We start from the raw sequence: 19,440 nt of genomic DNA on the forward strand, positions 1-19,440 counted from the left end.
TAGTAACGGGTAAAAGGGTGTGTTAGAGGGAGAAAAGTAGAGAGACGGATGAGCTCCGGGCGCGGGAAGGGAGACGTCATGCGGGAACCCGTGGCGCCGGCGCGTGTTTTTGGCGCGATGCTCGCGGGAGCTTCAATTTATTGGTCTTCTGCGGAGTCTTCTTGTCGCGTGGACGTGCGCTTTTTTTCTTCGATTATCTGTTTATACTATTTAGAGCTGAAGCTGGATCTGCTTCGATTTATTTATCCTTCGCTTGCAAGATCGATACACGGCTTTTTTACGTTGCATTTTCTTTCGCGTGCATAATAGGAAATTTGATCGATCGCATCGCGCATATCAATTGATGTCTGTATGAATCCCTCATTCTCCCACCTCACTTTGCTATTCTCTAACATATCGGTAACAGATAATGTGTACTATATTGAGATCTACTTGATTCTTGTCTCTTACGCTTCAAAAACCAACATAACCAGCCTCTCCCGCACACGAATCACCCCTCAAAACCACCACCATGGACCTCCCACCCAAGCGACCCCATCTCTCCTTCACAGAGCTCACCAACGACTACGACACCGATTCCTCCTCCTCCGAAGCCCCAACACCACCCAGCAAAATCCCATTGAGTACACCAACGAAGATGACCACCCGGTCGACCTCCAAGAAGCGCGCTTCCACAATGACCAACGACTAAAGTCCATCTTCGAGGGGATCTTCGAAAAGTATGAAAAGGACTTCACGGACGTCGGGGACGAGATCGATCTCGAGTCGGGGTCGATCTTGGTGAATAATGGGCATATTGCGACGATGGATGGGGAGGGAGATACTGGTGAGCGTGGGTTTTGGTTGTTTGATAAGGAGGAGCTGGGGGAGGAGGGAGGGGTTGAGGGTGAGGATTATGAAGATGATGATGATGGATCTGCGGGTGTCGTTGAGGTTCCAGATACTTTGGAGAGGGAGTCTGATGGGGATGAGGATCTTGCGATAGGGGATAATGAGGGGATACGGTCCCCGAATCTGCCGTATACGGATCGATCATACAACTTTGATGGGCAGTCGGAGCGCCCAGAAGACGAGGTAGCCCATGGCGCGGACTCTGAAGTCGAGGACGACCACGGCGATCAAGAAAGTGTGCATTCCTTCTTGGACGAGCAAGGCAAGAACAACCGTGGCGGAGACGCAGCCTACCCACCTGCCGCTGGAAAAGGCAACAACTCCTCGACGGAAACACCCCTCCCACCCCAGAGCGCATCGGCTCGGACGGCAGCAACAGCAACAGATCCCAAATGGCACTTCCCCGAAATCAGCAAGAGACTCTGGACACCACCCGCCCATAAACCGCGCCCACCTCCCACCCCCATCAACGCCATCCGGTCAGCGTCTCCACCGGGATCAGGTTCTCTCTGGGCTCTACCGGGGAAGAGGACGCGAAACACAAACAGCACGAAAAAGAAACCTTCGACCATGGCTAGCCAGCGGAAGCGGAAGCGTCACTCGAGTCCTGTTGTCTGCGACTGGTCTTTTGCGAAGACACCTGACGGTAGCGAGTCTGATGATCCGTTGCAGGAGGATTACGAGCCTTCGCCTACGCCGAGGAAGGGTGTTCCCATTCGGGGGAAGCGTCGGAAGGTTGAGGATTTAGTCCGAGTGGAGGATGTGTCCATTGGGACAGAGTATTCCCCTGGTGACGATCGGGTGCATGTCGGCACCGCGCAATCGCAGTCGCCTGGAGACGGAGACCGGGACGGTTCATTTGAGACGCCGCGGCCAGTGCGCACAGCGTCTACGAATATTGCGCTCGATTCAGAACCTAATGAACCATCTAACAACGATAAGATACACAATTCCGCAGACACAGGAGACGATTTCAGGCGCTCGCCAGCAGCTCAAAGTCCTACTACCCCCATACAGAGACGCAAGATCACACCAGACGAAGCCAAGTTGCTTGTCACAATGCGACAAATCCAAGGGAAACGGTGGAAAGAAATCCGAAGTCATATCCCAGACAAGAAAGAGGTCCTGCTCAGCAAATGGTTCGGTTCGCACTGGACGGATCGTCTAATGAATCCACTTCCGTTGTCTGCGCCTTGGTCCAAGTCGGAGCAAGCGAAGCTTGACAGCCTTAAGGACCAACCGGGTCTCACATGGGATGCAATTCGTGCGAGCATCCCGGGGCGACCGTTTGCGGAGGTTGAATTTGAGTTATTGCGATGCTGGGTTGGAGAGGATGGACGGGATGGTACTCAATAATGAATGCTCGGTGAATTATAACACTGGTCACACATAAAGCTGAGTCAAGCCATCCGCGGGGGTCTTGGAAAAGACCTTGTGAATATATCTGAATCCTATTGCCATTACCCGAATCGCTTGTGTGATGGTCATTCTATTCCGAGCTTCCAGTGCTCGTCAGTTGGCTTGGAAGGCGGACACCCATATTTTGCGGGAAGCAATCTGATCCGAGGGATCTCAGACCAATTGGCGAGGGTGCATCATCCCATTGAAGGCGTCACCAGAGTCCCCCAGGAAGCAAGAGGAGCTTCCCCATGTACCCATGGTCACGGTGTACTGTCTGATGATCGACATCATGAGCTGTCTACCGCGTTCAGAACGTCTTCCAGTTTTGTATCAACGGCCCCTCCGACATTACCAGCCTTAGCCCAGAACCGAGAGAGATGCCTCGATCCAGAATCGGACAAGACAGTCACAATCCTATGGCCAGGGCCCAGCTTCATCGCGGTCTTGACAGCCGCAAAACCTGGAGTTAAGAGATTAGCTAGTCGCATCAGCAGAATAGCAACATCATCACATACAGTTCACAGCACTGCTGCTTCCAATAAATAACCCATCCTTTTCTACCAGCCACCTAGCCATAGCCAGAGCCTGGGCGTCCGTCACTCGGACCGCATCGTCAACCAGCTCCTTTCCGGCCTCGAAATTCGCCGTGACGCGATTGATGCCGATCCCCTCGACGATGGTGTCTACCTGTCGACGACGCCGTGTGCCCTCCTTCTCCTTGCGATCGAACATAACACCGTAGCGGACTCGGTTATACAGCCCACTACCCTGTGGATCGGCCAGCACAACACTGAGCTTCGGGATCCGCGGCTTCAGGAAGAGCGCCACGCCAGAGATAGTGCCGCCTGTTCCGGCGCCCGCAACAAAGGCGTCCAGCTTCCCGTCGCACTGGGCGTAGATCTCGGGGCCCGTGCCGTTGTAGTGCGCTTGCCAGTTTGCTTCGTTCTCGAACTGATCTGCGAAGAAACCCCGTCCGTCGGACGGAGTAGGTAGATCCGGTAGATCCGGGGTCGATGTACCTGAGTTTGTCCCGGAGGACGCCGTGTGGGCGCGGGCGAGAGATCGTGCGCGATTGACGAAGTTGTCTTTTTCGACGATTGGGGCGGGGGGAACGCGGTCTACGATGGCGCCTAGTTTTAGGAGTAGGTCGGATTTTTCGATTGCTTGGTCGGAGGGCATACATCTGTCTTGTTAGATGTGTCCACCTTCAGGGAGGTTATACAGCGCTACGCCGAAGTCTTACATATGCGCAAGGTAGCCTTTGGCGCGGGCTAATGTGGCCAGCGAAATTCCAGTAGATCCGGAGGTTCCTTCGTAGATGGTATCTCCCGAGTGGGGGGTCAAGATGCCCAGCTCTTCGGCCTGGTGAGGTCAGCATTTATCTAGAAATGCCAGGGATGAAGCGTACAATTTCAATCATGCTGAGTGCAACTCGGTCCTTGGAGCTCTGACCTGCGCCGTTCAAGAACTGTACGCAAGTTAGTCGTTACTCTCTCCATTTGACGGCCAGTCTATATCGGAGACAGGCGCAAATCATACCTCGGCTTTCCCCAGAATCTCACACCCCGTCACATCAGACAAGGATTTGATGCGAAATAGAGGCGTATTCCCGATACATCCCTCAACGCCATCGACAATCGCCGGAGGACCTGGCCGTGCCGACAGCGGAGGTTCATCATCCGAGCTCGGTGCGGGACGATGAGCGCGGTACTCGCGGAGACGATCCTCCAGCTCGGGATAGAAGAGATCTTTGCACAGGACGGTGAGACAGACGCCAGCCACAAAGGCCGTGCCCATGTAGAGGCGCGAATGATCCGACATTGTGGAGGACACAGGGGGGAATAAGTGTGAAGGCAACAGAGAGAGGAAAAAGAAGCTGGAATTAATTGAATGTCGGGAAGAAGAAGCTCGGACCCACAGTAACTCCGCGCGGCATGAGACGCTTTTCTCAACTCCAGCCCGATTCTTCTCTCCTCCTCTCCTCCCTTTCTATCGATATCAACCCCCCACCTCCCTCCCTCTTGGAGGAATCATGGACTCTCCGGTGCTAAATCAATTGTTTCGGCGGCTGTTCCGTCATCCGGCTTGCCAATCCCTACGGTCCCCGTCTGCTCTGCCAACGCGGCGATTTCGACCCTCCACCCCATCTCGGCAACAAAGTCGACCCTTTCTCACAAAATGGAATCAGATGAGGCGGAAACCGGCGGCCAAATCCACCGATTGGGTGCGACGACATGATTACCCTAAGGAAATTGGGGAAGAGTTCCACAAATATCCGATGGTGACGGCCAAGGAGCTGCGGCATCTGCGGGAGAGACCCCGGCAGGTCCGAATGCTGACCCGGGACTTCATTGACGGTAAGCTTTGGATCTTGCATGCATGTCGGATTGACTGGATTGCTCACGCATCAATGATTTAGACAGTCTGTATAACCCCCACTACGGTTACTTTCCGAGACACGCGACGATCTTCACGCCCGGGGACCCGTTCGTCTTCAACGAGATCGAGGATGGACCGGCCTTCCACCGGATGTTGGGCGAGCGCTACCACGAGTTTGAGGACAAGCTGGACGAACTGCAGCCGGACAATGCGCGGCAGCTCTGGCACACCCCGACGGAGCTCTTCCGCCCCTACTACGGCGAGACGATTGCGCGGTACCTCATGTCGAATTACAAGCTGACGCTGTACCCGTACCACGACCTGATCATCTACGAGATGGGCGCGGGCAACGGCACGATGATGATTAACATCCTGGACTTCATCCGCGACACCGACTACGAGATCTACCAGCGGACCAAGTTCCGCATCATCGAGATCTCGTCGGCCCTCGCCGACATCCAGATGAAAAACCTGATGGATTCGCTGTACGCAGCTGGCCACCTGGACCACGTGGAGATTATCAACAAGTCGATCTTCGACTGGGACACGTACGTGCACTCGCCGTGCTTCTTCCTGGCGCTGGAGGTGTTCGACAACTTTGCGCACGACGCCATCCGCTACGACCGGGCGACGCAGCTGCCGCAGCAGGGGGGCGTGATGATCGACGGCAACGGCGAGTTCCACAGCTATTACATGGCGCACCTAGACCCGGTTGCGTCGCGGTTCCTGCGCGTGCGACAGGCGGCGGCGCGCCGGCCGTTCCCCAGTCCGCTGGGACCGCGGTTCCTGCGGGGCGTGAACACCCACTTGCCCTTCCTCAAGCCGCACACGCAGCCGGAATACATTCCGACGCGGTTGATGCAGTTCTTCGACATCCTCCACACTTATTTCCCGGGGCACCGATTGGTGGCGAGTGATTTCAGCAGTTTGCCGGATGCGATCCCGGGGATCAATGCGCCGGTTGTGCAGACGCGGTATATGCGGCAGACGGTGCCAGTCACATCACCATATGTACGTTCCCTTCTATCTTCCTCCATGACTCTATCTTCTTATTAACAATCCACAGGTCCAGCAAGGCTACTTCGATATCTTCTTCCCGACAGACTTCAACGTGATTGAAGACATGTACCGGGCCGTGACGGGCAAACTGACACAGGTGTCGAGCCACGAGGACTTTATGCGGCGCTGGGCGTACATCGAGGACACGGAGACGCGGAGCGGAGAGAACCCGCTGTTGAGCTGGTACAAGAACGCCAGCATGTTGATGACGGTGTAATGTACATATACAATCTACAATCATTGACGCCAGCGGACCTACTCAAACACTACCTCCATGAAAGACACTCAAGAAAGAAACAACACAATCCATTCTACCCACCTACCTACCTAGCTCCCCCCTTCCCCCATTAAGCTGTGCATCATACCTCAGATGACACTCCCTCTCCCGGCGCTGCAAATCCGCCAGCGCCCAAATCGCGGTGGCAGTCTCCCCCCGGGCCCTCACCTCACACGGCACCTCCACATAGAACCACACCCCGCCCGACACTCTATCCGAGAAAGTCGACGTCGACGTCACCCGTCCGCGGGAGATAGCGCGCATGATGGTAGTGATCAAGTCCAGCTCGCCGGAGACTCTCGCGCCGATGGGGACAAAGTACCACCAGCCCTTATCGCGGGCGACTTCTGGCGCGGCCAGCGCGGCCACTAGGTCCAGCCCGTAGACGATGGTCAGGTCTGGGGTGACGTTGAGGGAGTCGATTGTGTGGTGCCATTGGATGGTGGGGGTGGTGGAGGTGGGAAGAGGGGACATGTTGGGTTTTGGGTGGATTTGGGGTCAGTTTGTTTGGGTTAGTATGTTGTCTCTAGCTATCTAGGTATTTGTGGTGATTGTGTAGGGAGGGATGAGGAGTGTCTATTTATCTATATTATCTGCTCAACTGATTGGGTTGTTTCTCTCGGTCTTCTTGGTTGTTGTTCTTTCATGGTTGTTTATTGTCCTTATAACTCTTCCGAACAAAGACACAGCTTGATTGAGATAGGACAATGACCACCAACTTCTTTCTTCCATATCCTATAACATTCACGTCACACAATGACCCAAGAAACACTAGTCAATAAGCCAACAAACCCCTAAGCATTGTTCATACAGACAAACAAGCACCCTCTGCACCCCACCCAAACCCAGCGGAGATACTCCGACTCCTCGGCCACAAACACCAATCCAGACACCAGACGATCAACTGAATCGCAACGAATGAAGAACGGCTAAGTCGGCAGCTCTGCTCCTTCGGCAATCCAAATCTGACGGTGAGGGGAGGAAGCACTATCCCCCCCTCGCTTCCCCACCCGTTTCGATCCTTCACTTTGCCTATCTCGGTCTGGGGAGAAAGATTGCCGATAGACCGTGGGGGCGGTTGATTGGGTTTTGATACCATAATTCGGGGTAGATTTCCTGGAGTAGTTGCCTGTGGAAGATAGAGGAGAAGTGGTATTTAATGGATGGGATTTCCAGGGACAAGCTCTGGGTCTGGTTCCCCGCGCCACATCGATATTACATATCGCTATTCATCGGAGTATCCCATTCCTCTATATCAACAGACTAATACACATCGATCTCGAATACAGTATATAAAATGGACTGGAAACAAACAGCCACCACAAGACGTCAGGCCCAACAAGCCGCCATCCCCCCGGCCTGGCGTCTCTCCCCAGCAACCCTAAAAGCCTCGCGCAACACGAACACCACCCTCCAAACCATCCGCACCAGCGGCATCCTCACCCCGCAAGAGCTGCAATGGACAGAAGTGGCAGAGATCCGCCCCCTCCTCGCCCGCCTCGCCGCCCGTGACATCACCTCCGAGCAGCTGACGCTCGCCTTTTGCAAGCGCGCCGCCCTCGCGCAGCAGCTGACGGGCTGTCTGACGGAGATCTTCTTCGACCGTGCGCTGGCGCAGGCTCGTGAGCGCGATGCGTATCTGCAGCGGACGGGGCGGTTGATGGGGCCGTTGCATGGGTTGCCGGTTTCGATTAAAGATCGGTTTGATGTCGAGGGGTTTGATACTACTGTTGGTGCGTTTCTTTATTTCTCCTTGAGGACGGGATGGGATTGTTAACGACGAACAGGATGGGTAGGGCTGGTCGGTAAGCCAGCAGCGTCATCTAGCTCTATCGTGCGATTACTCGAGTCCATGGGCGCGGTGCTATACGTCAAGACCAATATCCCCCAGTCATTGATGGTGCGTTCACATCCTGTCAGCAGCCACTGTACCACCTTGCTAAGAACAATATAGATGTCCGACTCCTACAACCACGTCTTCGGCCAATCCCTCAACGGCCTCAACAACCAGCTCATCTCCGGCGGCAGCTCCGGCGGCGAAGGCGCCCTGGTCAGCGTCGGAGGAAGTGTTGTCGGCATCGGCACAGACATCGGCGGGTCGATCCGCATCCCTGCCAACCTGCAGGGTTTGTATTCCATCTGTCCGTCTACGGGGCGTGTCCCGTGGAACTGTTCCTTGTTAGTCTTCTTCTTCTTCTTTCTTCCTACAGTATATACTGAACGAGTGGATACTGACAAACAACAGCATGCACCAACACTACATGGTCCCCCCAGTAGCAGGCCCAATGGCCCGCAACCTAGACACAGTCGAGCACTTCATGGAAAAAATGCTCGAGTCAAACCCATGGGATCTCGACCCAGGATGCGTCCCCATCCCATGGAGAAAGGACCTAGCGAGCGTCCGCGGCAGGAAACTCAAGCTGGGCATCATCTACGACGACGGGGTGGTACTTCCGCAACCGCCTGTGACTCGCGCGTTGCGCGAGCTGGTGCAGAAGCTGAGAGATGCTGGACATGAAGGTATTTCAATCCACTCGAATAACGTCACCAGAAACCAGCTAAGTAGACAGTCATCGAATGGGACCTCTCGCTACACACCGAAGGCGCCAACCTCTGGTCCAAAGCCATCCTCGCCGACGGCGGCAAACACTGCCGGACGCTCTGCGATCTCGTCGATGAGCCTCTCATTGAAGGGATGGTCGTCGGAACGGAGCAAGACGAGCTCACGATGCCGGAGCGCGAAAAGGTATCCCCCGACCCCAATCCCCCATCCACCCCCCAACCCAACCAATCAACCAAACTAACCACCCCCGTAAACAGCTGGAAGCAACAAAATGGAACTTCCAAGAGCGCTTCCTCGCAAAATGGACCGCAAGCGGCGTCGACGCCCTCCTGATGCCCGTAACCCCCTGGGTAGGATATAAACCCAAACAATGGGTACAGAGCAAGCAGTGGCTGGGCTACACATCTATATGGAACTTTCTCAACTACGCCGCGATGACGATTCCTGTTGGGACTGCCGATCCGGTCCTCGATAGGCCTGATGAGGGTTGGAAGAGCCATGTGCCCAGGAATGATGCGGATGCGTTTAATAAGACGCAGTGTATGTTCCCTGTCTTCCCCCCTCTCTCTCTCTTCCTTTCCATCTCCCAAGGTGACAGAAACTAATAAGATGAATGTCAGACGATATAAACCTCGTCAAACACATGCCGGTCTGCGCACAGATCGTCAGCGGACGCTTCGGGGAGGAAAAAGCCGTGGCGGTGGCCAAGGTGATCGATCAGGTTATGGTTCGGGGAGAGAGCGGTCGTCCTTTGGAGAGGTTGTAGATAGGATTCTTTATTGTTTTTTATAGTGAGTGGTTTGTTTAGCATGGTGTTTGATAGATTATTCATCTATTGTTGTCTAATTTGTTATACAATGTATACATATGTAGCATGTACGCGTTTTGGGATGATATGATATTGTTAGATTCTGTATTTTGTGGCATCTTTATCGTGGTTTGTCTGGATCTGAGTAAATATAAAACATATAATAAATAGAGTAGAGTGTCTTGTTCAGTCAGGGATCCTCTATCCTCTCTTCGAGTACACACTCCGGTTATCGATCTACCTGTCCGGAGAAACGGGTGTAGATCGGGGGCCATTGGGTCTGTAAATAGTATTTCGTTGGAATGTCTAGAGGGGTAGAAGGTCATGCTCCAATAGTGTCAATACTCGTCCAGATACCTACCTACCTTGGGTAGTATAGAAGATAGCACCCAGTCAATCATGAACCTGTGATGAATTTACGACTACACTCTTAATCCAGAAGAACTATCCAGTGACTCTCTATCAAGTAAGAACTGCCAACGGCCTAAAATGAATAACCTAAAGATAAGAGATAATAAATGCAGTAATAGTAATACCCTATACACATAATAATAAAACCGATAAGAGCAGTCAATCAACTAATACTTCCGCTGAAACGTGCAATAATAACCCTTGAACAAACAACAAAAGAAAAGAAAAGAAAACAGAAGAAAAGAAAAAGTAATAACAAAGAAGAAAAGAAAGGTGGGAAAAGCAAACGCCACCCAGGTATCAACGGGTTTATCAAGCTATTCGATTGTGGTGACTTTCGTGGGTATGGTATGGAGTAGGGTATGGGTTGGTAAGGGGAGGGGTATGAAATGGCATGAGGAGAAAAGATTATGTGTAGAATGCACTCTTTTGGAAACTCTGGGGCGAAATATCGCCCATCTTGCTCTGCAGTTCGGGCTTCTTGGCATCGGCGGTCTCCGCCGCCACAGCGACGGGGTTGACAGGCCCGTGCGCCTCCTCGCCCGCCGTGATGGCCGCCGGCTTGCGCTGGATGGTTTCCAGGTAGGGACCCGGCAGGTAGCCCACGCGGCCGTCGCGGGCACGGCAGCGCCACCACTCCGAGGCGTTGCCCATGGGGTCGGACTTGCTTAGGACCGCCACGATCTCGCCCTTCTTGACGGCGAGGTCGATGCCCTGGCTGTCCTGCGACTCCGGGGTATAGTCGTACACGACGCGGCAGAAGTCCAGTTTGGACGGGTCGACCTGGTTCTGGGACAGGGGCTCGCCGTTGGGGCCCATCAGCTGCCGGCGCTGCTCTTCCTGCGAGCGCGCCAGGGTCTTGATGAGCTTGCTCATCAGGTAGGGGAGGCCGAACAGGGCCACGAGGAACATGAAGAACGGCTTCTTCGAGGGCCGGGGCGGGGCCGGGGACCCGTCCGGCAGGGTCGCGGGGGAAGCCCGCCCGGTCATAAAGGCCGCAAAGGCCGACGGCGTCAGGGCCGTCGCATCAGCCGGGGGAGGGCGACCGGTGATCTTGGCGATCAGGGTTCTGAACCATCGGATGATCGTGAAGATACCCAAGGCGGACCCTAGGGTGTTGCGGAGGTTGCCGAACTGTTCTGCGACCGACACCATCGCTGTACCTCAGTTAGCACCAGCCACCTAAGATTATACCCAAAGAAAACATACCGAAAAAAGAGCTGTGGGTGGCCATGTAGGTACTCTCCAACATCTGCGCGAATCCACCAAACGCACCAACGATGCTCTCGATCATCTGGAAGGTCGCCTGGGTGTTCTGACCAAACGAGTTGGTCAGGCTGTTGGGATCGTTCGGGTCGCCAGGCATCCCGCCGCCATACATGCCGCCCATACCGCCCATACCGCCCATTCCACCCATCCCACCATACATGCCGCCTCCATAGCCCCCATAACCACCGCCGTACATGGACCCCATAGAGCCAAGGCGCGAGTACGGGGACGAATAGCCGCCCATACCACCGTAGCCACCATAGGGACTGCTTCCCAGAGTCGACCCCATACCGGTTCCGAAACGCGAGGCGCCGTAAGGAGAGTAGTTCGAAGCTGTGCGATTCACGACCGAATTCAACGTGTCCGGACGATCAGGGAGAGAGGGACCGGCGACGGGGGAGGTGGTCGCGGTCGCGGTGGGTGCCGAGGTAGTGGGGACTGGGGGTATAGAGGTGGCAGGACTAGATGAATTTGACAACGCAGGACCTGAACGACCGTTAGCGAGATCTAGGAGAGCAGTAGTTGATAACGTACTTCCGGCAGCAGCACCGGCTCTCTCCCAAGGTTTAGGTGGCGAAACCGACGCCATGGAGATGCGCAAGGCGTTGGATCAGACTCGCATCGGAGTTGCACGAGCGGTCGGGATTTGATAGCCGAGTCAAACCTGGGGTAGTATTGCAGAAAGGGACAGAGGGGGAAAGAAAAAGAAAGTCAAAGGAGAATGGAACAGCGAAGAGAAGTAAGGAAGAAAGAGAGGGGTAAGGTGGAGATGTCCCAATAGACCTGATGGAGAGAAAAGAAGAGAGAAAAGAGGCAAATGGAATGAGCCGAAATGGGGAAATTGGGAAGTTTGGGGGAATTGCCGGAGGCGGTGGAGCCCGACAGTAAGGAGGATATCATGTGCCTGTTTACCGAGGCTCATCGGTCGGTTGATTATTCCTCACTATATTCTATCACTATGTTACGGGGAAATCATATAAAATAATGAATAATATGAGATGATATAAATGAGAACCGATGTGAAGAGATATAGATAATATAAAGAAAATAAAAAGAAGATGTCCAACGCCGTCAATGCAAGTTACTAACGCCATAAACAACATGTATCAGCCACAACTCCCTGTACAATCCAATCAATCAATCCATCAATCACTCTCATAGCTCATCCTGAACACCCCCATCCGACGATCGGGGCTTCTGGATTCGCCAGGCGCGCGGGGGAACCGGGAGTCCCAGCCAGTAGTTCCAAAGCCGGTTGAACTCGAGAACGCCGAGCTCGAATCTAATCCAGTCAGTCAACACATTTCAAAAAGATACCACCGTGTGTGGATGATTTAAAGAATCAAGGAGAAAAACTTACAGAGTCTTCGGGAGATACCACCACGACTTCAACACGTACATATACGTGTCCCACACCACAGCAAACTCCGCCTTGACATCATCCCAGACGGTGTCGGTATCCCGACGCGGCGCCCGCTCCCACGGCATCTTCTCCGTCATATAGACGTACTCGTCGTCGTCGTCTTCCTCGTAGTAAAACGTAGACCCACCGTCCTTGACCAGTCGTCTCGTCCGTTTACCACCGCCATGTTCGCGGAGCGGCGATGCCGAACCGGCGGGCATGGCGAACACGCCGCCCTCACCAATCTCCATTGCGCGCTGGAAGCTCCGTACGGCAGCGAGACTGTGCGAGATGCGGGCGAGCGTGTTGACCAGCGCGACGAGCTCGATGCGGCGCAGGTGCGGGTTCTCGCCGTTCTTGGTCTCGTCGTACTCGAAGAGGACCTTGAGCGCGGTGCCGTACCCGTTGACCTGGAGCTTGCCCCACAGGCGACATTTGTCGCAGCCGACGCAGTCCATCAGGCGGCTGACGTTGCGGAAGCGGTTGCGGAAGTCCTCCTTGAGGCCAGCGGCGCTGGGGTCCTGGAACATGAGTTTCTCGTCGAAGATCTGCGGGCGGTCGGCGAGCACGGTCGTCAGCTGGGAGACCTTGTCGCGGGTCTCGGCGTTCTGGACGGGGTCACTGTTGCAGAAGGTGTAGGCTTCGAGGTGCTTGCGGAGCTTGGCCACGGCGCGCGAAACGAGCGCGTAGTTGAAGTACAGGTTGGAGATGCGCTCGGGGTGGTCGTGCAGTCGGTCTTTGAAACACTGGAGGTTCGGGTGCCACTGGCCTGTCGTCTGGTTGAAGTAGTCCCAGCAGAGATGCGTCGTGATGGACGCGTGCATCCCGCTGATGACCCGGTGGAAAACGCGCTTCTCCAGGCACTCGTCGTCCAGCGGGGGGGCATCGGGCCGCCTCATCTCCTGCTGGATGACGTTGCGGAAGTCGTTGACGGCCTGGAGGCCGCCGCCTTGGAGACCGCCGCCGCCCAGCTGCGAAGCGCCCGGGTTGGGGGACAGCTCCATCTCAGCGGTCGGCTTCAGGAAGCAGTTCTCGCGGTAAATGGCGTCCCAGACCTGACGGGCGCCTTGGCCCATGTACCCGGTGAAGCGCTCGGGGTTATCGACCAGACTGACGTAGTCACCCTTGCCGCTGGACCCCTCATCCTCAGGCACACAGTAATCCCGCTCATCACACTCATCGTCATACTCCAGCACGCAGCTCTCGCCGACATTTTCACCCAGCATGCCCTGGAGCGGGCGATCGCGCGGCCGTTCGCGCTGTTGTCGGGGACCCGGGTGACCCGCCTTGGGGCCCTCGAGCTTGCTGAGCTCCTCCGAGCGCCACGTGGGCGGGATGTCCTCTTCGTCGTCGATGGTGTTCACGGCGCAAGCGATGTTGCCACACATGCTGTTGGCGTCGGACCAGAAGGGACATTCTTTGTTGAAGAGGTTGAGGCGGTAGTAGGAGAAAAAATCGGTTTCCTGGGTGAGGCCTTGGAGGAGGGAGTAGACGTGGTCGTTGAGTCTGTCGACTGTGGCGTAGGAGACGCAGGCGTCGGAGACGGTGGCGGAGGGGTCGAACTGAGAAATTAGCTGCTGTCTTAAAGTCGCTATTTCGCGTAATTGGATTTGAAGTCCTTCTAAATCGAAAGAAGTAAAAACTCACCGCGCAAGAGTCATGACTGTTAAGATCAGACGAGTCGTCAGAGCTTCCAGCCAGAGAAAGCCCAGACAAGGCGCACACGGCCAGATAAAAGATTTTGGCCGCGGAGCGCATCTTCAGCGCTACCTCGACGGATTGCAAATCGAAGGAAAAGAATTCTAATGCAGACACAAAATAATCCAAATGGGGGTTAATGGGTATATTCAGACGCGCATAGAAGTAGTACTAGGTATGAAGGTAGCAGGGAACGTCCTTCACATGGACTCGAAGTGGGCCTCTAGGAGATCAAGACAGATAGACGATTCGCGATCGACCAAACAATTCCAACGGAATCAAACAAATGTATAAGAATAAAAATGTAAATAAAACCGCTAATGCTTCAGACCACAAAGCGACTCTAGATTCTTAAAAATATATCAATTGACAAAGCGGAGTTCAGAAGGGAGGAATTGATGAAGTTGACAAGCTGTCCCTTCACGGTGGCGCAGAAACCGATCGATTATTGCTTATTTGTTCGGAATTCACAGGTCTGATTAGTGAGAGACCGTTCGATCCGCGGATCCACCTGGGCTGATGCCAAGGCTGTTCTTCTTATTGACACTTTCTCAATAACCGATGACTGGCAATTATTGTCTGGTTTTGGTTATTGACATGGCAGGAGGATGCAAATAACAGGGAGTGGGTGAGTGGTCTGATGAATCCTTCCCATTGATCCCATCCAAGTCGTACGAGTCGTGCCTTACATAAAATACTACATAGTATGGAAGTATATAAGACACTAGTGCTAATAGCTGACAAGGATGCAGTGCCTCGCAGGATATTCCCTATCCAGTATATGATCCTTATGGTTGATATGCGACTGCTGACGAGAGACGCGGTCTGATCGTTTACAACTACGATAGACTTGATATTCAAGGAAATGATCGAGCAATCCATTGGTGGCTGATTGCTCGAAGTATGATTCCTCGAAAGATGATACAAAAACCCGAACAACATGAAGTAAACAATGACAAAGAGCATGATCAACATGAGATAATAACAAAGCATCCATGGTAACTCCTATCTCTCAAACTCCCCAAAGACATTGACAATTTCAGACCATCCTCCTGTTCCCCATGGTATCTTCCCAAAGATAATCAAGATCAATCAAAATAATCAAAATCATATCAAAATCATATCATAATGAAACAAATTCGAACCATGACCCATCAACGCCATTCCTTTTCCCAGACCATGCATGCCCTACCGGGATGCACCGCATCCACTACAGGGCAGCATGGCCAAATCAACCCTACCTAGGCAGTGTCGCGGCGGTTGCGACGGCGCTGGAACGCCTTTCGGATCGAAACAAACGGCTTCGGAAGAGGAGTGTTGTAAAAAGGATCATTCTTAAAATCCTCATCGGTGAATCTCTGCCCATATTATTAGCAACCCAGTCTAACACCACCAAGTGACGAATGACTTACCGCACAAGGAATGCGCATGAAGTTGCCATAGTCGTTGACCATATTGGGGCCTTCCTCGTAGTCGTACGAGTGGCCGTTGTCGTCCGTGTGGCCAGGAGGGTAGTAAGCCACCCCGTCGAGTGGGCGGTGGCTGTCGATGCAGTCGCGGATCTTCTCGTGAGGCGTGGCGCGGAGGGCCGCGGCGTTGGATTCCTTCAGAGCGTCGACGGGGCTCAGCTTGCCGTGTCGGTTCTTGTTGGAGCATGCTGCATCGTAGGGTCCTTCATGATGGTACTGGAAGACACCCGCGTCATCAAGACGATCGATGACGTCGATGCTCGTCAATGCGCGTTGATGTCTCCCGTGACGAGGAGCCCGGCGGGAGGGCTGTTGATAGTAACTTGGCGGGTCCCGTCGCCTTCTGGGCTCCATCGAATACTGGAGCTGCCCGTCGAAATAGGGCGATGGAAGGGACGTGGACCTTTGATGGCCGAGGGTGCGTCGAGATGGTGATGGCGATAGGAATCGCTGGTATGGGTTGTAGCTCTCCATTTGATGTCCCATGCTGTATGGGGGAGGAGGATAAGATGGATACGAAGCCATCGAGAGTGGATTTGAGGTTGCTGCCATGAGGACGAGATGAAAGATGACAGTTGAGAGAAAAAGAGGATGAGTGTTGAGATGAAGGTGGCTAAATAGTATGCCCCTCCTATATCAATATATGTAGGAAGTTGATAGTACCGCAAGACTATTGGGTCCTGGCGTTTCCAGGTAATCGGTCTGGATCGAAAGTGGGGCGATCAAAGATGGTTGACTAGTATATGATATGATAGTATATAGCTATAAGCGAACTGGTTTGAGATGGATTTTGTAAGGATCTTCAGATGAGGGTAGATGTAGTAGAGGTGGGGATAGAAGAAAGAGACGGACGGGAGACACGGAAGATATGGAAGACACGGAAGATGCGGAAGAGAGGGAAGAAGAGAAGGGAAGAGAAGCGAAAGGAGAGGGAAGAAAGTCTAAGTATGGGGAGATCCGAACGGATCCATAACCGACGAAGCTGATCATGATGCGGTGATGGAGAACGTATAGAGAAGAACTTAGACGAGCGAATGACCCAAGATGCATGTATGTATGGATCGATGTATGGCCACCGGTGACGTGACGACTTGCGTGTGAGATGATGTATGATGCGTATGATCGGCCTTACCATCCGCCTTACAATCCGGGGCTTATCGATAACTGTTACCTGTCATTTACATATATTACTGCTTCTTTCCATTACTCTTTCTTGATTTAGACTCGGTCTAGAATCTACTTGATTTCCCCTCCCATCCGGTTCTCCATCCGGGCCCTGTGGTTCCTGAATGTCTCTCCTGGTGCCTGAAACATTACACAGGTCAAGGGACACACCTGGTACAGACAAAAGAAAACAATCCCAGTAGACTCAGTGGACTCAGTGGACTCAGTGGACTCCAGTGTGGTGGACCACTCTGTTGCGTCACCCGCCGATCCCGATAGTCCCGATGGACGAAGCGAATCTGCTTCGTCGGTCGTGACCACTTGACTATCTCGCAGATGATCGTCAGTGGGATAGGTAATAGGCATACACAGGACACCCTCATGGCGGTCTGTGCCCTAGAGAATAGAAGATTCCAGTGGCAGACTAGCCACGGAGAAAACTTAACCTTATTGCTAGCCTGGATGACCGTACAGAACTATCCAGTCGAGTCAAGAAACACCAAGTGTCACGGTCAGCCGGACATTTCGCTAGCCGGGGCTCGCTGGCCGAAGCAGGCAATGCGGCTCCCACCGGTGGTTTCTCAATCTTCCTAGATGATTTATCCCGAATGTCTGGCTCATAATGGTGGGTAACACCGCTGCGGAGCTGTCGGGATGTCGAGTCTGTTGGTCGGGTTGATTGATGGCCATACGTCATGGACAGCCTTAGGCACAGAGTTATGAACTTTATCCATGACTCATGTTATACTTTACTCAGCCACGAGAATAAAAAAATGGAATCCACGTGAGTTATACACTTACCCAACTATATGACAGATGGCAAAATGACACCAATATTACGACGGATATAATCCATTCAAAACTATCGGTGTACCACTTTTGGTCGCAGAAGATAATTGATGCGGCTGTCATATAATAGTCTGCACGGGGAGACTTCATGCACTCTGACTCTCCACTGCGGTCTCTTTCGAATAAATGATCGATCAGCTGTCATCTGTCTGCCCTGTGCGTACTTCGGCTGCTTGGCGGGCTGTACTGAGAATACCAAGACCATCAATTCACTGAAGAGTCCACTATGATAGTTGAACTCTCTTCTTGGAATGTAGCAATACAGAATTTGAGAATATCTATTAGATCTTTCTATTGAATACTGACAACCTGCCCATGCTGTGTTCGAGAACCAACTACTATACAGTATACGTGGATATAGAGTACAGTATTAATCAGGTCATGGGACTGTCCACCCGTCAGTAAAATACACTAGTAACATCACAGTCCGTCGCGCTCAGTCGCGTCTGGTCAGATCTGCTCGAACCTCAACACTGACGAGGTCAAGCCGGTCAGATCACCATGTCAGATCGGCAAATCCCATCAGTAACTCTCGTGAGTCATCTATTCTCCCTCAGTGCCATACATCCCAACTGATTTCCTCCATAGACAGACCTCCAATCCTTCCAAGCCAAACACTTTCCCGGCAGCGAGCCACCCGCTGCATTCACCCCCCTAGAACCCGCTGTGGTTGACGACTCTACCTACAATGACGAGGAAGATCTGGGCTACTACCCCGACGGGGTGAAGCGCACTCTCACCGACGAGCAGATCGAAATCTTCAGGCACAGTGAGATCCACTCGCTGCTGCGGGAAAGACAGCTGAGGGAGGAGAACCGGTCAGAGGACGAGGAAGAGGTCGCTGATTTGCACGAACCGGCTCACAGTGCTGCAGAGAGTAAACCAGCTAGTGCTGCTGTCAGTGAGTTCTCTGCGAAGAAACGGCCTCTGGCAAGTGCAGACACCGCGTTGGATTATGACGAGCAGCCTACTGGTCCTACCGGCGTCAAGAGAGGACTCCCGGCCGGCCATAACCCGCGATATACCGGTCGCAGAATCATTTCGTATGATGATTGATTGTCGGAATGGCTGAAAAGAAGAATATTCATCTTCCAGATCATTGACAACCCTCAACAGGGCACCTGAAGTCCAAACAAACACGCGGTAAGTCGAAGTATCTCGTTACTATTGCCCATATATCCATTCCATGATGAGAACATATAGTCATCCTTAGTCGGAGCGCCATACCATCCTTCTCTTGATGTGTAAGGCTATGACGACTTTAATCTTCTCTCTGAATCATGCCATCATCCCTGTCATATTTTGCATCTTGTGTGGTTATCCATGCTAATATAATCGGAATAGTCTAGCATGCGACCCCGCATACGATGGCGACATCTTCATTCAAGAAGCCTTGTCCCTACCTGTGGCCCATCAGCGCTCATGCTACCCTGATAGAACGTAGCATATACCACCACTTTGAACTGGGGGCAGCTTGGTCATATAGACGGCACATAATCAGTCACAAACGGCATATCTATTGAGAGAGGTGGCATTATGAGGATACGCCAAGATAGCAAGTGGGGATCCCCCGCGTCTCGATCGTCGCACAAGATGGTCATCTTGTTAAGAAGCAACGTTCATCCATGCGGCAGATAATGGACTTCATCACGGCAATGCCAGAACTGTATCTTGTTCAAACGATCGACGGAAATCAGTCAAGTTTTGAGGGTCATCGAATGACACGCTAGCTAGCCTAGCTAATCTATACTGGGACTTTCCCGTGCTCCATCTTCAATCCACTCGATCAATCCACCATCA

At 53.1% G+C, this 19,440-nt stretch overlaps 7 protein-coding genes across 7 annotated transcripts; 3 read left to right on the plus strand and 4 right to left on the minus strand.

Annotated features, from left to right (window-relative positions):
* Window positions 1-351: 351 nt before the first annotated feature.
* On the plus strand, window positions 352-2,665 carry P168DRAFT_301967 (Myb-like DNA-binding domain protein; the record flags this gene model as incomplete). Its single annotated transcript, XM_024838602.1, has 1 exon — window positions 352-2,665. One exon carries the CDS (start codon window positions 352-354, stop codon window positions 2,245-2,247), a length of 1,896 nt encoding a protein of 631 aa, XP_024695544.1. The 3' UTR covers window positions 2,248-2,665.
* On the minus strand, window positions 2,580-4,113 carry P168DRAFT_231114 (putative cysteine synthase; the record flags this gene model as incomplete). Its single annotated transcript, XM_024833266.1, has 5 exons — window positions 2,580-2,752; window positions 2,808-3,475; window positions 3,536-3,654; window positions 3,701-3,760; window positions 3,832-4,113. 5 exons carry the CDS (start codon window positions 4,111-4,113, stop codon window positions 2,580-2,582), a joined length of 1,302 nt encoding a protein of 433 aa, XP_024695545.1.
* Window positions 4,114-4,624: 511 nt separating this feature from the next.
* On the plus strand, window positions 4,625-9,336 carry P168DRAFT_295015 (amidase signature enzyme; the record flags this gene model as incomplete). Its single annotated transcript, XM_024838005.1, has 10 exons — window positions 4,625-4,649; window positions 4,712-5,682; window positions 5,738-5,862; window positions 7,334-7,740; window positions 7,795-7,907; window positions 7,962-8,133; window positions 8,282-8,527; window positions 8,578-8,753; window positions 8,828-9,110; window positions 9,191-9,336. The coding sequence occupies 10 exons, from the start codon at window positions 4,625-4,627 to the stop codon at window positions 9,334-9,336; spliced, it is 2,664 nt and encodes an 887-aa protein (XP_024695546.1).
* A 516-nt stretch (window positions 9,337-9,852) lies between these two features.
* Window positions 9,853-11,836, minus strand: pex13 (peroxin PEX13). The gene is made up of 3 exons (XM_024836583.1): window positions 11,593-11,836; window positions 10,999-11,544; window positions 9,853-10,946 (listed from the first exon to the last, which is right to left on the minus strand). Exons 1-3 carry the CDS (start codon window positions 11,645-11,647, stop codon window positions 10,198-10,200), a joined length of 1,350 nt encoding a protein of 449 aa, XP_024695547.1. The 5' UTR covers window positions 11,648-11,836; the 3' UTR covers window positions 9,853-10,197.
* A 377-nt stretch (window positions 11,837-12,213) lies between these two features.
* Window positions 12,214-14,218, minus strand: P168DRAFT_231198 (ER oxidoreductin; the record flags this gene model as incomplete). Its single annotated transcript, XM_024833269.1, has 3 exons — window positions 12,214-12,340; window positions 12,419-14,022; window positions 14,108-14,218. The coding sequence occupies 3 exons, from the start codon at window positions 14,216-14,218 to the stop codon at window positions 12,214-12,216; spliced, it is 1,842 nt and encodes a 613-aa protein (XP_024695548.1).
* Window positions 14,219-15,033: 815 nt separating this feature from the next.
* P168DRAFT_287476 (uncharacterized protein) lies at window positions 15,034-16,677 on the minus strand. The gene is made up of 2 exons (XM_024836584.1): window positions 15,571-16,677; window positions 15,034-15,516 (listed from the first exon to the last, which is right to left on the minus strand). The coding sequence occupies exons 1-2, from the start codon at window positions 16,177-16,179 to the stop codon at window positions 15,400-15,402; spliced, it is 726 nt and encodes a 241-aa protein (XP_024695549.1). The 5' UTR covers window positions 16,180-16,677; the 3' UTR covers window positions 15,034-15,399.
* Window positions 16,678-18,141: 1,464 nt separating this feature from the next.
* Window positions 18,142-18,696, plus strand: P168DRAFT_315487 (DUF3807 domain-containing protein; the record flags this gene model as incomplete). The annotated part of the gene is made up of 2 exons (XM_024839909.1): window positions 18,142-18,174; window positions 18,229-18,696. 2 exons carry the CDS (start codon window positions 18,142-18,144, stop codon window positions 18,694-18,696), a joined length of 501 nt encoding a protein of 166 aa, XP_024695550.1.
* Window positions 18,697-19,440: the final 744 nt, after the last annotated feature.

Source organism: Aspergillus campestris, assembly GCF_002847485.1.
Source record: "Aspergillus campestris IBT 28561 chromosome Unknown P168scaffold_2, whole genome shotgun sequence".
Classification (NCBI taxonomy): domain Eukaryota; kingdom Fungi; phylum Ascomycota; class Eurotiomycetes; order Eurotiales; family Aspergillaceae; genus Aspergillus; species Aspergillus campestris.

Bases quoted from the DNA above. Each gene is read 5' to 3' on its own strand.
- P168DRAFT_287476 (XM_024836584.1), bottom strand. From the start codon at position 16,179: ATGGCAGCAACCTCAAATCCACTCTCGATGGCTTCGTATCCATCTTAT. The intron at 15,517-15,570 runs GTAAGTCATTCG...TAATATGGGCAG, and splicing joins TCATGCGCATTCCTTGTGCG to AGATTCACCGATGAGGATTT.
- pex13 (XM_024836583.1), bottom strand. From the start codon at position 11,647: ATGGCGTCGGTTTCGCCACCTAAACCTTGGGAGAGAGCCGGTGCTGCT. The intron at 11,545-11,592 runs GTACGTTATCAA...ACGGTCGTTCAG, and splicing joins AGCCGGTGCTGCTGCCGGAA to GTCCTGCGTTGTCAAATTCA. The intron at 10,947-10,998 runs GTATGTTTTCTT...ACTGAGGTACAG, and splicing joins CACCCACAGCTCTTTTTTCG to CGATGGTGTCGGTCGCAGAA.